The sequence below is a fragment of the Mauremys reevesii genome, linkage group 24, assembly GCF_016161935.1.
Source record: "Mauremys reevesii isolate NIE-2019 linkage group 24, ASM1616193v1, whole genome shotgun sequence".
NCBI lineage: Eukaryota > Metazoa > Chordata > Testudines > Geoemydidae > Mauremys > Mauremys reevesii.
In genome coordinates this window covers 13,764,289-13,777,436 of record NC_052646.1, presented here as the reverse complement: position 1 = coordinate 13,777,436, position 13,148 = coordinate 13,764,289, and the positions used below count along the sequence as shown (strand labels likewise).

Below are 13,148 nucleotides of genomic sequence, written 5' to 3'. Positions count from 1 at the left end.
AAAGTGCTCAATTTTGGCCGGTGTTGGGTTACAAATCACTTGTATACTCTTTTCTTAACCTGCATATTACATAATTTTTTTAACATCAGCTTTAATCATATTTTTAAATTTGAGTGGAGGGGTAATGAAATGTTGTTATTCTGATTGTATGAGCAGAACGGTACTTACCCGGTCCTGACTGATTGAGGAGATTCCCCTAAACTGAAGCTCACTTGCTAAGCAGGGGGTAGAGAGGCCAGATCCCAGTGAAAGAATGGTGATTGTGGTTCTGACTAAGGAGTCCTAGACAGCATTTGACTCTCTGCTGTATTGTTCAGTGATTGCTAGAGCTGAAATCACTGGTAACCAGATGCTGAGCCTTAGATCTGGTATGGGAGCATAGGGACTGGAGCACCCATGGGGAAAAAATGGTGGATGCTTAGCACCCACTAGCAGCCAAGCTCCCTGTCTTCCCCCAGTGCCTCCCTCCTGTCAGCAGGCCCCCCAGATGAGAAAGTTACTCACCTTGCAGTAACTGAGGTTCTTCGAGATGTGTGTCCCTGTGGGTGCGCCACTCTAGGTGACGGTGCGTCCTGGCGCTGTTGATTGGAGATTTTTGGTAGCAGTGCCTGGTTGGGGCACACGCACTCAGTTGGTATCTCCCGTCCAGTTGGAATCTTCCTGAGTGCATGTGCCCCACACCCTCCTCAGTTCCTTCTCTACCGTGAAGAATCATACCAGTACTCCAAAGGGGAGGAGGGCAGGGAGTGGAGCACCCACGGGGACACACATCTCAAAGAACCTCAGTTACTGCAAGGTGAGTAACTTTCTCTTTTTCTTTGAGTGCTGTCCCTGTGGGTGCTCCACTCTAGGTGAATGTATAGCAGTACCTACTATGGCTGGTGGGACTTTGGAGATGTGGCAGTGAGTACTGTAGACACTGGCCTACTATTGTGTCTGCCGTGGTGTCTTGCGTGAGAGCGTAGTGTTTTGCAAATGTGTGTTCAGATGACCATGTAGCCGCTTTGCAGATGTCAGGAATGGGAACGCTGTGTAGGAAGGCAATGGATGTTGACATGTCTCGAGTGGAATGAATTCTAATGCCTTCGGGAGGTTGAAGATTTTTCGCACGGTAACAGGATCTGATGCAGTCAGAGATCCACTTGGATAGATATTGTTTGGAGATAGCCATACCTTTCGATCTTTCAGCAATGGAAACAAAGAGTCGTGGAGACTTGTGAAATGGTTTAGTCCTGTCTAAATAAAAGGCAATTGCTCACCTGATGTCGAGAGTATGCAAGGTTGCGTCTTGCGGAGTTTTGTGAGGTTCGGGATAGAAAGTAGGTAAATATATAGGTTGGCTGAGGTGGAAGGTCGATACCACCTTAGGAAGAAATTTAGGATGTGGTCTCAAAGTGACTTTATCTTTGGAGAAGATTGTGTAGGGAGGGTGGGCCATCAGGGCACTCATTTCACCTACTCTCCTTGCCGATGTTATGGCAACTAAGAAAGCCACCTTTATGGACATATGAAGATGAGAGGAGGTAGCCAAGGGCTCGAATGGAGGTTTCATGAGAGCGTGTAGAACGAGGTTAAGATTCCATGAAGCAGCTATTGGGTGAATTTCAGGGTAGAGGTTTTGCAGGCCCGTGAGAAAGCGTTTAATGGTGGGGTGGGTAAAGAGTGAGTACCCATCTAATAGGTCATGGAAGGTGGTAAGCGCCGCCAGGTGCACTTTGATGGAGCTGAGCGAAAGTCCGTCCTGTTTCAGTTTCAGGAGGTAGTCTAGAATGTTAGGGAGGGTCACGTTATTGGGTGCTAAGTGATTATGTAAGCACCAGAGAACGAAACGCTTCCACTTCTGCAGGTAGGTTTTATGAGTGGAGTCTTTCCGACTGTGCAGGAGGACATATTGGACTTGCTCGGAACAGGCTAGTTCATGGGTTTGCAACCATGAAGGAACCAGGCTGTGAGGTGGAGCTTTTGGAGCTGGGGGTGAAGAACTCGTCCGTTGTTCTGGTAATGGAGGTCTGGCCTGTTGGGGAGAGCCCATGGGTGACAGGAGGACATGCGGAGAAGGTAGGGATACCATGTCTGTCTTGGCCAAGCCAGGGCAATAAGGATGATCTGGGCCTTCTCGTCCGCGATCTTCCAAAGAACCCTGTGTAACAGAGGGATTAGTGGGAAGGCATACAGGAGGTAGTTGTTCCATGGGATGAGGAATGCATCCACTAGGGATGCAGTCCCGACCTGGAGCAAAACAGGGGGCATTTTCAGTTTTGGGTCATGGCAAAGAGATCTATTGATGGGGTGCCCCAGCGGGAGAAGAGCTTTTGGAGTATTGCGGGATGTAGTTCCCATTCGTGTTCTGTCAAGAAGTGCCTGCTGAGTGCATCGGCAGTAGTGTTGTGGCAGCCTGGTAGGTAGGAAGCGATGATCTATATTCGATGTCGTATGCACCAATTGCATAGTCGAATGGCTTCCATGCAGAGGGAATGTGATCGGGCTCCCCCTTGTCTGTTTATGTAGTACATACATGCTATGTTGTCTTTTAAGAACTGCAGATATTTGTTCTTTATGAGGGGAAGAAAGTGAAGGCATGCTCTCCTCACTGCTCTGAGCTCTAAGAGATTTATGTGTAGATGCATCTCTGATGCGGACCATCGGCCTTGTGCCCTGTGTTCCCCTAGATGCGCTCCCCAACCGATCAGGGAATCGTCCGTGGTGAGCATGAGTGTTGGGGATCGTTGCTGGAAGGAAACCCCTGTGCAGAGGTTTTCTGGACTTGTCCACCACTGTAGGGAAGCTATAACATTGGGAGGAGTTAGCAGCATCCCTAAGGTGTGTCTGTTGGGTATGAAACTGGAGTTGAGCCAGCCCTGGAGACATCTCATGTGTAGCCTGGCGTGTTGAACCATGAAGGTGGTGGCTGCCCTGTGACCAAGGAGCTGTAGGCAGATTCTTGCTTACGACCTGGGACGAGTAGAGAGCATGCGTATGAGCTGCGTGATAGCGAGGAATCTGTTGTATGGGAGCAAGGCCCTGCTCTGGGTTGAGTCGAGATGAACTCCGATGAACTCAATCTGTTGCGTAGGTGTCAGGGTGGATTTTTGGATGTTTATTTGAAGGCCTAGGGAGATGGTGAAACGCGTTGCTTGAAGTGTCTCGCCATAGGAGTCACCCTTGATGAGGCAATCGTCCAGGTAGGGAAACAGTGTGACCCCATGTTTGCGGAGGTGAGCCACAACCACGGCTAGAGTCTTGGAAAAAACTCTTGGAGCTATGGAGAGTCCGAAAGGAAGAATTCTGTATTGAAAATGATCCTGACCGATTGTGAATCGTAGGAAGCGTCTGTGAGCTGGATGAATTGATATATGAAAGTAAGCATCCTGTAGGTCGAAGGCTGTGAACAAATCCCCTTGATCCAATGCAGGTATTATTGTGACCAGTGTGATCATCTTGAATCTTTGTATCCTCATGAATTTGTTCAGTCGGCGTAGGTCTAGTATAGGCCTCCATCCTCCGGTCTTTTTCTGTGTTAGAAAGTAATGGGAGTAGAAACCTGTCCCTTGGTGTTGCATCGGCACAGGTTCAGCTGTGCCTAGTTGCAGAAGATGTGCCACTTCTGTGCGAAGTAATTGCTCGTGAGAAGGGTCCCTGAAGGGGAACGGGGAAGGGGGAAGGGTAGGAGGGTAGGATATAAAAGGGATGGAGTAACCGGCCTGAATTATTTCGAGGACAAAGCGGTCCTGTGTAATACGCTGCCAGGCATGTTGGAAATTCTGGAGGCGGTAGCCAAATGGGCAAGTAAGCGGTGGAATCAAGGGGTGGTTGTGCAGGCCCTCGACCAATGTTTCAAAACTGTTGTTTATTGCCCGGTGGACGGAAGGTGGTGGCTTGATTTTGATTTTGTCTGCGTTTGGGGGGTCTAGTATGATTCCTCGTTGTGTCGTATGGTCTGGGTTGAGGACGATAGTACTGATGTGTGCGTGGTCTTTGGTAGGGTTGGTATTGTTGTCTCCTGGGAAGAGATGGTTGAATGCCCAGGGTGCGCAGTGTCATAGAATCATAGAATCTCAGGGTTGGAAGGGACCTCAGGAGGTCATCTAGTCCATCCCCCTGCTCAAAGCAGGACCAAACCCAACTAAATCATCCCAGCCAGGGCTTTGTCAAGCCTGACCTTAAAAACCTCTAAGGAAGGAGATTCCACTACCTCCCTAGGTAACCCATTCCAGTTCTTCACCACCCTACTAGTGAAAAAGTTTTTCCTAATGTCCAACCTAAACCTCCCCCTCTGCAACTTGAGACCATTACTCCTTGTTCTGTCATCTTCTACCACTGAGAACAGTCTAGATCCATCCTCTTTGGAACCCCCTTTCAGGTAGTTGAAAGCAGCTATCAAATCCCCCCTCATTCTTCTCTTCTGCAGACTAAACAATCCCAGTTCCCTCAGCCTCTCCTCATAAGTCATGTGCTCCAGCCCCCTAATCATTTTTGTTGCCCTCCGCTGGACTCTCTCCAATTTATCCACATCCTTCTTGTAGTGTGGGGCCCAAAACTGGACACAGTACTCCAAATGAGGCCTCACCAGTGCTGAGTAGAGGGGAATGATCACATCCCTTGATCTGCTGGAAATGCCCCTACTTATACAACCCAAAATGCCATTAGCCTTCTTGGCAACAAGGGCACACTGTTGAGTCATATTCAGCTTTTCGTCCACCGTAACCCCTAGGTCCTTTTCTGCAGAACTGCTTCCCAGCCATTCGGTCCCTAGTCTGTAGCAGTGCATGGGATTCTTCCGTCCTAAGTGCAGGATTCTGCACTTGTCCTTGTTGAACCTCATCATATTTCTTTTGGCCCAATCCTCTAATTTGTCTAGGTCCCTCTGTATCCTATCCCTACCCTCCAGCGTATCAACCACTCCTCCCAGTTTAGTGTCATCTGCAAACTTGCTAAGGGTGCAGTCCACACCATCCTCCAGATCGTTAATGAAGATATTGAACAAAACTGGCCCCAGCACCGACCCTTGGGGCACTCCACTTGATACCGGCTGCCAACTAGACATGGAACCATTGATCACTACCCGTTGAGCTCTCGAATCTTTCATGGTGTGGAGGAGTTCATCAGGTTTTTTGGAGAAGAGTTTGTCCTTATTAAAGGGGAGAGTTCTTTAGGAGTGCCGGACGCGGAGAGCCATGAGGATCTGCGCATAACCACAGCAGTTGCAGTGGTAAGGGCTGCTGTGTCCACTTTGTCAAAAGATGCCTGTAGGGCCGTTCTGGAAATCAGTTGTCCCTCAGTCAGGATTGATTTGAAGTCTGCTCTTCTATCCTCTGGAATGTAGGAGGCAAATTCGCAAAGTTTATTGTAATTATTAAAATCATAACTGTAAAAGAGAGCAGAATAGTTTGCAATTCTGAATTGTAGTGTAGGGGACGTATAAACCTTGCGGCCCAGGACATCAAGGCGTCTAGTCCTTGTCTTGCGGGGTGGGTCGACTCTGTGCAACTGCATCCATGACAAGAGAGTTCGGTGGTGGATGAGAAAATAGGGAGTCTGCGTCCTTTTCAGGAACGTAGTATTTATGTTCAGTCTTCTTGCAAGTTCGTACTAGAGACGCTGGGGTTTGCCAGAGAGTATCAGCTGGCTCCATGAGTGCTTCGTTTATAGGGAGCGCGATTTTTGAGGGCGCAGACGATTGAAGGATTCTGAGGAGTTTGTGTTGCGTCTCCTGAACCTCTTCTAAGGGGATATCCTGACTGAGTGCCACCCTCCTTAAAAGTTCTTGAAATTATTTGCAGTCTTCCATGGCCTGTGGAGGTGAAGGGAGGAGGGCTTCTTCCCAGGCTAGTGGAGAGTTAGGGTTAGGTGAGTCAGGATATGGTGCGTACCTCCCAGTCTCAGGAGGGGGCTCAGGCACCCTAGAAGTGGATGGAGCAGGAGATTGAGGCACTGAAGGAGGATGATTGGTAGGAGGATGTTGCCACGGGTACCATTGAGGCCAAGGCATAGGGTAGGAGAACCCAGGTGCCGCCCACGGAGGGGCAAAGTAGGGAAACTGAGGTTGTTGACCTTGAGCCATGACCTGAGGTGGTAGAGGCGCCTGTGGAGGAGAAGCAGGAAGGGAGATCTCCGCTTGCTGCTGTAAATCAAGTTCACCGCCAGTGAAAGCCAGTTCAGGTGGAGAGAGTGGTGGTTCAAGAAATGAGTCCTGTATATCTAGGAGCGGAGAGTGAGGCTCAGGTGGCACTGAAAGGTCACTCTGAGTGAGAAACTGTTGCTTCTGCTCCCTGGGCTGAGCTGAGCCTGCTCTCTGCTCTAGCTCATTAGTAGGAGAAAGTGAGAATGAGAGTGTTGCTGCATTCTGCTTAGAGGTGCCCTGCAGGGGGTCTGTTGCTGGTGCATGGGTAGAAGACTGGCTCGGTGCCGACGTTCTTCTCGGTGCCGAGGCTGAGCGCGCTGTCAGCACCGCAGCTGTTTTCGCTGCTGAGGCAGAGCGCGCTGTCGGTACCACGGCCGTTTTCGCTGTTGTGGCTGAGTGCGCTGTCGGCACTGCGGCCATTGTTGGTGCCGAGGAGGAGTGGGGGGGCCAGTGCTGTGGCCGTTTGTGGTGCCGAGGAAGTGCGAGGTGTCCGCGCCGTGGCCGTTTGCGGCGCTGAGGGGACCGGATCCACAAGGACCTTCCCGGCATGGGAGGTCGGGTCCCTGCCTATGTGCTCTGTCAGAGCCGTGGCTGAGGCGTTAGAACAGGCTGAGGCACCTGCCTTTGGTGCTGTCAGCACAGAGGGTAGGGATCTCGCGGGAGACCCCCTACCCTTGTTAGAGTCTCTTCTGTGAGACTGTTGTGCTTCTTGCCTCCGCTCCAGGGAGGGTGAAGAAATGCTCCCCACCAGTTCCAATCTGGCTGGGGAGCGTGTGAGAGCGGATTTAACCTTTCCCGTCTCCGACAGCGGCTGCAGGGATTTTTCCATCATGATGATTTGGAGCTGCAGATCCCTGTCACGACGAGCTCTCCACTTGAGGCTCGCACAATGGAGGCACTTTGTGGGGATGTGGGTGTCCCTGAGGCACTTCACACAGTGTGAGTGCCCATCTGACCGTGGCATGAAGTCCTGACAGGAGATGCATCTTTTGAATCCTGAAGCTCCTGGCATTATGAATTAGAGATGGCCGAGGAGAGTGTCTCAACGGGAGACAAGCCTGAGGGGCTTTTTTTTTTTAAACTAAGTAACTAACTATACCAAAGGAAGGGAAACAACTGGGAAGTAATTAATAATTATTCCTATGTTCTTTGTTACTGTTTCCTATAGAGACCAGGGAAGACAAGGCAGCACTGCCCCGAGTCCCGTCTTCAGCCGAGGACGGTTGAGAAGGAACTGAGGAGGGTGTGGGGCGCACGCACTCAGGAAGATTCCAACTAGACGGGAGATACCAACTGAGTGCGTGTGCCCCAACCAGGCACTGCTACCGAAAATCTCCGATCAACAGCGTCGGGACGCACCGTCACCTAGAGTGGAGCACCCACAGGGACAAACATCTCAAAGAAGAACAGTGCCTCCCCCTCTTTTCCCGCGCCTCCCGCCCACCATGAATAGCTGTTTCATGGTGTGCAGGAGGTTGGGAGGGAGGGGGGAGGAGCGAGGATGCAGAACGCTCAAGGGAGGGAGCGGAATGGGGCGGGAAGAGGCAGGGCAGGGGTGAGGCCTTGGGGAAGAGGTGGAGTGGAGGTGGAGCCTGGGGCACTTGGAAAAGTTGGTGCCTGTTTGTGGGACAGTGTTGCAGTGTAAGAGACTGTACAGCCTGCCCTAGCAGTGAGGTTCCCCGGTACCCTCCGAAATCACTGAGAGCTGGGTCAAGTGGAGGGACCTCAGAATATGCTATCGCAGCAGAGAGACAGCAGTAGCAGGGTGTGGTGGCAGTGGGGTGGTGGAAACAGCAGTGGCAGAGTAAACAACGGGGCAGCAGTTGATGGCACAGTGGCCAGTGGTGGCAGAGTGAATGGCAGGAACTGTGAGCCACAGCGGCTGCAGCGGTGGAGGTATTGTGGGACACTTTCCCCCTGGGGGTGGGAGGTGAACTCATGTGAACAGACCTCTGAACTCTGGGTCTTCACTGACCAAGGACAGTAACCGTGAGTGGGGCACAGTGGAGGGACAGGGGAGTGATGTGTTAATAAAGGAACATTTGTTGTCTCACTTAAACACTAGAAGGTGAGAAACTGAGTCAAAAGACACAGCCCAATGTACTTTGGGATGGGTGTTTGCTCATGGTTACATGCTGTCAAATCGTGCTTGTGGTGTTTTCCTAAATTCATGCTGGGTTCCTTTTCCCTTTTTATTTGTCAAAGGGGAAGTATTGCCTCTTAGAGATACTCAGGGGTGGTGTTTAATTATCCCTGGCAGAGGCTCAAGCCGGTTCTGTTTTGTATTGTTAAGAGGAACCCCTAGATATTGAACCTGGCCCTCATTGCTGCCCACTGCATCTGGAAGAAGGGCTAAACATGACTGACAACTTCATTCCTAAGGGACAAGGGAAATATCTGCAATAAGGTTAGACTTTGTCTCTGCACATGGAAGAGCATTATTAGGCGCTGGTCCAAGACTGGGGAATGAACTGCACCAGGAACTAAGAACCATTGCAAATCTCCCCACCTTCTGCTCCAAGTGCAAGATGCATTTCTTTGTCCTCCCTTCTCCAACATGCATATGTAGCAACATAAGTGTATATTTATCATTATTAAGAAAAATGTACAACAAAAGACCCCACTGAACACACAACTTCCCCTGGGGAGAGGAGGAGAGAACAAATAGGAGACAGAAGTGAGTCACATTGCTTAGTGTCTTACTGGAAGATGCTCAAATACTCCAGTGATGAGCATGGAATAAGAGCCTTGTAACAGGGTGACTTGCCCCTTAAGGGCTAGTGGCCTGAGGCCAGCCAACCCTTGTTACTAAGTAGGCACCTAATCACCAATCACATGATTCCCCTATAAGAGCAGCTGGAGGAGGCCAGGCTGCTGGCCCAGCACAAAGAGTTCTCAGGGAAAACAGAAGAGAGTGCAGAGGCTGCTGCAGACCAGTACGCTCCAGCAGGGAAATCTGAAACTCGGGAAGTGAGAAGACAGGTAGGGAGTGACCAGATAAAGAGGTAAATGGGAGGATCTGAAAACTTTATTCATAAAGTTTATTAATTTAATAAACCAGACCCTTAGGAGGGCTGCTATTATTAGAAGTTGTAAGAGTGATTCAGAGGTCCAAGAGGGTAAACCGAGGCAGGCCACCTGTAGCATGACCTCTGGCCATGAGGGGACAAACCAGTATAGTACAGAGGAGAATCTCTCCTGTCCAAAAGGAATCAAGAATGATCTAAATGAGGATCTGCAGAAGGACTTACCATGATGAGCCCCTGTTTGCTCTGCAGCAGGGTGAGTGTGATGTCATACACCTGAATGGACACCAGCTTGGCCACGGACACATTCCTAGTGCTCCAGGATTCTTTCTCTACACTGATGGTGAAAGGTGTCAGGTCACGGGCATCGGTGCAGGTCTTGGCCAGGATGTAGGTGCAGGTGCCTTGGAAGTCAAAGGGAACTCCGTCGAAAGAGAGGTAGTGGGGATGGCCAGAGGCAGAACAGGTCACAGATCCAAATGGGTGGCATTTCTGGATGCCATCCACCACCCCACATTCCTCACCAGCGCCGCAGGAGAATACCTTACACACAACCTCCCCACCAGCCTGACACACGCACTGCTCCTCGCATGAACCGCTCGGGTGGAAGGTCTCCCCGGCCTGGTAGTAAAGTCCCCTGTGGAGGCATCCGCACAGGGAAATGGGGACGCAGCGGTCACCACTGAGAACAAAGCCCTCATCACACACGCAGCCTTCCTTACACTGGGACGTGCATTGCACCGGGGCATAGAGGCTGCTGCATGTCAGATCACAGCTGCTGCTGCAGAATTCATAGTGACTGTTCGGGGGACAGGACGGAGCTGTAATTAGAACAAAGAGTTAGCTCATATAGTGCATTAGCAATGTGTGCAATGAACCATCACAGAACATGCAATTTCATTCATGCTCCTAATTTTCTATTTCCTTAGTTTGGTTAATTAATAAAAGGGCAACATCTCTAATTAGGTCCCAGGTCTCTAATTAGGCCCCAGAGACACCAGGTAATGGGATACCGACAATCTCTCTCTAAGGGTTCGGCTTCTAATCTGGTCCAAGATCAGGGTATAGGGAGTGGAGGGCTCGTGGGCCTGGAATTGTTCTGTAGAGCTTTTCACCACTAGCTTTTTGCTTTGAGTCCGGGTCAGTTGTGCCTAAAACTCATTCCCAGATGATGGCTTATGGGAGACGAGCTGGTGGGTTCCCAGACCAGTTCCTAGTGAACAGACAGCTCAGTTACTAAGACTCCACTGACTGCCAGCTCTGATTATGTCAAGTCTCAGCAGGCAAGCCAGGGACTGGACGTACCATGGAGGGAACTACTACATCCCCAGACAGTGCCTCTCTGGCCTGGGGTGCAGCACATTGATAGGGCACGGTGAGGGGCCAGCTCCTATGACTGTACCCATCGTTTGGAGAGAGAGCTTCTTTGTCACTTAAGAAACATTCTGCAGAACTGGATAAGCTGAGTATTTAACTCAACATTTACCAACCAACAAAAATTAACAAGGCCCATGGGACAATCAATAGTGAACTTGGCGACTCACAACAGAATTTCGTAGTCCTCCAGGGATGCACCATAGCTCCAGCTTCCTGACATGCCTCAGCATAGCCAGCAACGGCCTGGCAGATGTTATTCTCCTGCCCACTGAGGACACAATAGCTGTACACGCAGTCTACGAAGTATCCATCGGGGTCCACTTTGCTGTGACATCCTCTGAAAGGGCCACTCTTGTCTAGGATGATCCCACACTGTCCCCTGCTCCCTCGTTGTTGTTTTTCAATAGCCTCTACACTTGCGCATGGTGGTATCGTTACTGCAGAGCATCCCTGGAGGTTGCCCACCTTCCAGCTCTGGCCAAAAATGACTGGGCTTGGTGCCAGGGTGCCATCCCTCATGAGCAAGTCGTCCTCCCTGTCCTTGTTGAAGTTGCCACACAGACCACACACAGCTCCCGCATAGGTGACTGGCAGAGTGACTGTGATACGTCCTGACCACCCGGCAAAGGTAACAGTGAGACCAAAGTCTGTCTGGATCACTGTGGCCCAGCCCTTTCTATACACAGAGATTTTCTTATCATCGAGGTTGAAGGGAAGGTTCATCAGGAAACCATTCATCTGTAAGAGCAAATTATTCAGTATATGAAACATCGCTCACTCGAGGTGGAACCTCTCACTCCAGCACATAATTATAATAAAAATCCACCTGTGTTAAACTCTTTCTCCAGTCTGCCCTGCTCCCTTTCCTATAACCTGCCTGAATCCCAGCTCTCCAGACAGGGCAGGATCCTCCAACAAGACTTTCATTACCTCTGGCTTTGGCTATTGCAGTTCCCTCCTCTCTGTTCACCCTGAGCACCAGCCCCACAGTTTCCCACATATGCTGGATGCTACTGACCCATCTCAAGTAAAATTACAACACTTTAAATATCTCCATCCTCTTCCTGTTCATAGAAGAATCCAGTTACCATTCATCCTATATTTCACAATCCTTCTATGCACTGTCTGTAACCTGTGCTGATGACACAGGTGACTTTCTAGAAATGTTTTAGAGAGACTAGAGACAATTTGAGAAACTCACCAGGACTTTCCCAGGGAACTGATTGCTGACCCTCAGGTTGGTCTGATACACCTTGATCTGTACAGGAGCAGTACTGTTCTCCTGGAAGTAGACTTCAAAGTCCACCAGTCCCTCCGCCTTCTTGCACAGAGCCGTGAGCTGGTAGTGGCAGGTGCCTTGGAAGTCATATCTCTGTCCATCAAAGGTGGCATAGTGCATATTCCTTGTCACAGAGCAGGTGGCGTAGCTGGAGGGGTAACAGCCCCGTACGCCGTTCACTAGCCCGCACCTCTCTGATTGTTTGCACGCAGCGGCCACACATTCGACTTGTCTAGTGGCTGCGTTGCACATGCACCATGTTCCACATGCCTCATCGACCCAGAAACTCTCATTGGAGGCATAGGGGCGCCCTTCAAACTGGCACCCACAGCTGCCCTTGGGGATGCATTTGCCCTGGCTCAGCACAAGACCATCCTTGCACTGGCAGCTTTCCATGCAGGGCTCTTGGCAGCTGCTGGGGGCTGACTGGTCCATACACGTGGCTGGGCAGGCTGTTCCACAGAGCTGGTACTGGCTGTTCTCCAGGGGGCACTCCAGGGCTGGGGAGTGAAGGACCCACAGATTTAGCAGCAAATTCTCTCCAAGCAAAAACAGTACTTAAAATAGACAGAGGGGGATGTATCTTGTGGTGCTCTGAGAAACCTCGAATCCCAGTGACCTCAACAGGAGCTGAGGGTGCTCAGCATGCTTAGCACCTTCCAGGGTCAGGTCCATATTAGGAAGAGTGGATATTGGATAGAGACCTCTTTAATGTGTTTAATTAAATAAATACTGTGATGTTGCACTCCATATGTTTTATGGAAGTATGCTTATGAATATGACATAACTGGAATATACTGTATGCTAAATACTCCTTGTACGGTGTCATTAGAAAGCTTGTAATCTACTAAGTGTTTTCATCCTAATTGTTTGTGTGTATTATTTCTATATCTGGAGTCTGGAGAATAAAATATAAACTTGTATCACTGATGTAAACATATTAATTGGAGGCCATTAAGGGTGTTCCAGAAACAATCAGTTGTAAATGGCCTTAGTTACTTGAAAGCCTTCCTGTGTATGTGTGGGTCAGCCCATGGGGAATGGAGACTAGGGGTCTTACAGTGACATGTGACCAAGTCAGCTGATAATGAAATCCATCTTCAATATGGTACTTTTCCATTTAGAAGGAGGGGTGGGGACCCAAAGAGAGACAAAATATTCCTGCCTTGTGCCAAAGCTATAAAAGGGAGTGGAGCATGACAAAGGGGGCCAGTCATGACAAAACCCCTGCTTACCACCTGAGATGTCTGCTGGATCTAACAAAGACTATATTAGGCTTAGACGTGGCGAGTTTTGTTTTATTTTGCTTTCTCACTTACTTTGTTATGGCTGTTATTACTTGAAA

At 49.9% G+C, this 13,148-nt stretch overlaps 1 protein-coding gene across 1 annotated transcript in view; it reads right to left on the bottom strand.

Annotated features, from left to right (window-relative positions):
• The window catches only part of LOC120390529 (IgGFc-binding protein-like), a 197,424-nt gene that overhangs the window by 67,330 nt on the left and 116,946 nt on the right, over positions 1-13,148 (bottom strand). Inside the window, exons 43-45 of the mRNA XM_039513258.1 lie at positions 11,726-12,303; positions 10,692-11,262; positions 9,373-9,968 (exon numbers count right to left, since the gene is read on the bottom strand). Of these exons, the coding sequence (XP_039369192.1) occupies positions 9,373-9,968; positions 10,692-11,262; positions 11,726-12,303 (1,745 nt within the window). The remainder of the gene's footprint in view (positions 1-9,372; positions 9,969-10,691; positions 11,263-11,725; positions 12,304-13,148) is intronic.